Source organism: Gekko japonicus, unplaced genomic scaffold (assembly GCF_001447785.1).
Source record: "Gekko japonicus isolate JY-2015 unplaced genomic scaffold, Gekko_japonicus_V1.1 scaffold2571, whole genome shotgun sequence".
Lineage (NCBI taxonomy): Eukaryota > Metazoa > Chordata > Lepidosauria > Squamata > Gekkonidae > Gekko > Gekko japonicus.
Window position 1 is genome coordinate 45,921 of NW_015172084.1, and position 2,739 is coordinate 48,659.

Sequence of the window (2,739 nt, forward strand, 5' to 3'; positions counted from 1 at the left end):
CGGCAGGCTAGGCTCCTGGCCGAGAGCCTATGGAACTCTCGGCCACTGTAAATAGCCAATCACTTGTGTGTGGGTGTGTTTGGGGAGCGGGGTTTGTGCACATATAAACCAGCCTGCGAGCTGGGTACTCTCGTCTTGTCTTGTTCTGAGCTGAAATAAAGTATGAGAGCTGAAATCACTAGTAAGTCTCAGTACTTTTCACTTGATATAGCAATCAACCAAGCTTAACTTGCACTGCTCCTCACACACCAATGGATGCTGGGTACTGGGTGAAACCCATTCCCATAACCTTTAGTTACAGCAGAAAAAACATCTTGGCTCACAGCCTATCAAACCAAAGGGGCAAAAAAATCCTACCTGGCCCCCAAAAGGTGACTAGTTGAACCTATTCTGAATTGTTGGGAGGGAGGGTACAGCAGCAGGGCAGCCAGAGAACAAAGAGAGACGAGGGTGGGCCCAGCAGGCATTTAAACCCTCATTCCTATCCCCTGATACTTGTCTGCCTTGACTGCATTGTGGGGAGGATGGAGCAAAATTCAGATTGCCGTTTCCCTCATTAGAAATTCATTTCAAAAGGAGGGGAGTTTAGTGACATACCTGTGCCTCTTCATTTTGTTGAAAAACTCATTTTTGTAGAACTCCTTTGACTGAGGATCTGCTTTCTTTCCTCCTTCAGACAGATCACATGTTGCTGACTGACCAGGGAGCTTTTGCCTTTGCCAGGGCTATGGGATTCCCTGAGGTTCCAGGAGAGAAACTCATCACTGAAAGGTCTCTAAATAGATGGAAGCAAAACCTTGAGGCCGATTGGAACCCTCAAGAATTCCAAAAGTAAGTGTACATTTTGGTGCTTCGCTGAATTCCTTGAGGGATATGAAGGTATAGCAACTGTATTATGGAAACAGTACTGCATTTACTAGAATAAACTGGGTGTGTTATGTACCTTCCAATCACTTTTGACTTATGAATTAATGACCTCCCAAATGTCCTGTCATTAACAGCCTTGATCAGGTGTTGCAAACTGAGGACCGTGGCTTCCTTTATTAAGTCAATCCATCTCTTGTTGGGTCTTCCTCTTTTCCTTCAACTTCTCCTAGCACTATTGTCTTTTCCAGTGAGTCATCTTCTCATAATGTGATGAGTATGGTCATTTTAGCTTCTAGGGAGAATTCAGGAGTTTCATCTTGAAGAAATACAAGGGTTTCTTCTTGAAGAAACACCAGACTCTATCTAATGATGAGATACCATTTTCTCTCCTTGCCGTGCTTCTAGAACAGCCCTGTAGTTTTAATTGATAGATTTAATGTTGCTATTAACTCAGCAGCTTCATTAAAAATGTACCTACAGAATCCAGCTTGCTGAAGTATAACGGCATGGCGTTGCTTTTAAATTGCCTCTGTAGTATAGTTTGCAGTGCATCTGTTCTTGGGTACAATATATACCATATGGAGTTTGTGGTCTTAATAAAACAGGGAATTGGCAGAACTGATGACTCCGTGTGTGTGTGTGTGTGTGTGTGTATCACTTCAGTCATGATAATTAATGAATGACTGCTGTCTTCTTTTGGACCAAGCCAGACAAGCTGTTGCACAATTTCCAGTGCCGTTTTCCTTGGTAAATAGCTGCTGCAGAGCTCCCTCAATCATTAATGGCAGCTCCAGTGGATCATTTGAGGTTAGAAAAATGGTGTGAGGGTAAGTTCACACCCTTCCCTGCGTGTACCAACTCATGCTACAGCCCCAGCCCGAATCAGGGAGTCCTCCAGCAGCTCTTTACCAACCCTGCCTCCAATGCCCTGGAAATCCAATCAGATTTTTTAGCATCATGTCCATTTTGACTCTTAGTCTGTTAATGGTCCCTTTGCTTTTAACAAGAAACTCTGAAGAGCACTGATCTCAACATGCTTCTTTATTACTTTGGCAAATAAATGTGCCTGCATTAAAGGTCAGATTTCAGACTGTTGTCTTTTCATACTTGGAATAGGCTACCTGTGGAAATAAATAAAGTATTCTTTTCGGCAAACAGTCTCTGATCTTCAGCTAATTGTTTGAAATGCTATTTTTGGCAGAGACCTTGGAACCGTTGGAGCTGTTGCGATCGACTGTGCAGGAAACGTTGCTTGTGCAACATCAACAGGAGGACTTACTAATAAACTGATTGGCCGTGTTGGTGATACAGCCTGCATAGGTAGTGTGTGTATGTGTATGTTGAAAGTACCATCAAATTGCAGCTATGGTTTTCAAGGCAAGTGAGAGGCAAGAGTGGTTTGCCATTGATTTCCTCTGCAAAGTCTTCCTTGGTGGTCTCCCATCCAAGTACTCACCCTGTGTAGCTTCTGAGATCTGACAAGATCAGTATACCATTCCACATCCTCTGCATAGGTAGAGAAACAGGAAATGGAAGCAAAGTTTATTTTCTCTCTCATATAATGTGCATAGGTCATCAATTAATAAACCTTGAGGGCTATGGTCCAAAGAAGGTTTGTGGTTTCTTCTGTGGCAGCAGTTCCTGCTGCCGAAGAAGCCAGCCTATTGTTCACTGCAGGGGTCTTTTCGTAGAAAAAAAGCTGCAGGAGCTCATTAGCATAAGGCTATTAGCATAATAGCTCATTAGCATATGCAACGCCCCCTGACATCACCGGAAGTGATGTCAGAAGGGGAAGCAAAGGGGGGGGCATCTTCAAAAGCCTCCCCTTCCCTTCCCCAGCCAGTGCGGGGGGGGGGGAGCGAAGAGAGAAGG

The 2,739-nt window shown here is 44.1% G+C and overlaps 1 protein-coding gene across 1 annotated transcript in view; it reads left to right on the forward strand.

The window, feature by feature from the left end:
• The window catches only part of ASRGL1 (asparaginase like 1), a 60,472-nt gene that overhangs the window by 43,459 nt on the left and 14,274 nt on the right, over window positions 1–2,739 (forward strand). Inside the window, exons 4-5 of the mRNA XM_015420897.1 lie at window positions 677–831; window positions 2,069–2,187. Coding sequence (XP_015276383.1) covers window positions 677–831; window positions 2,069–2,187 — 274 coding nt within the window. The remainder of the gene's footprint in view (window positions 1–676; window positions 832–2,068; window positions 2,188–2,739) is intronic.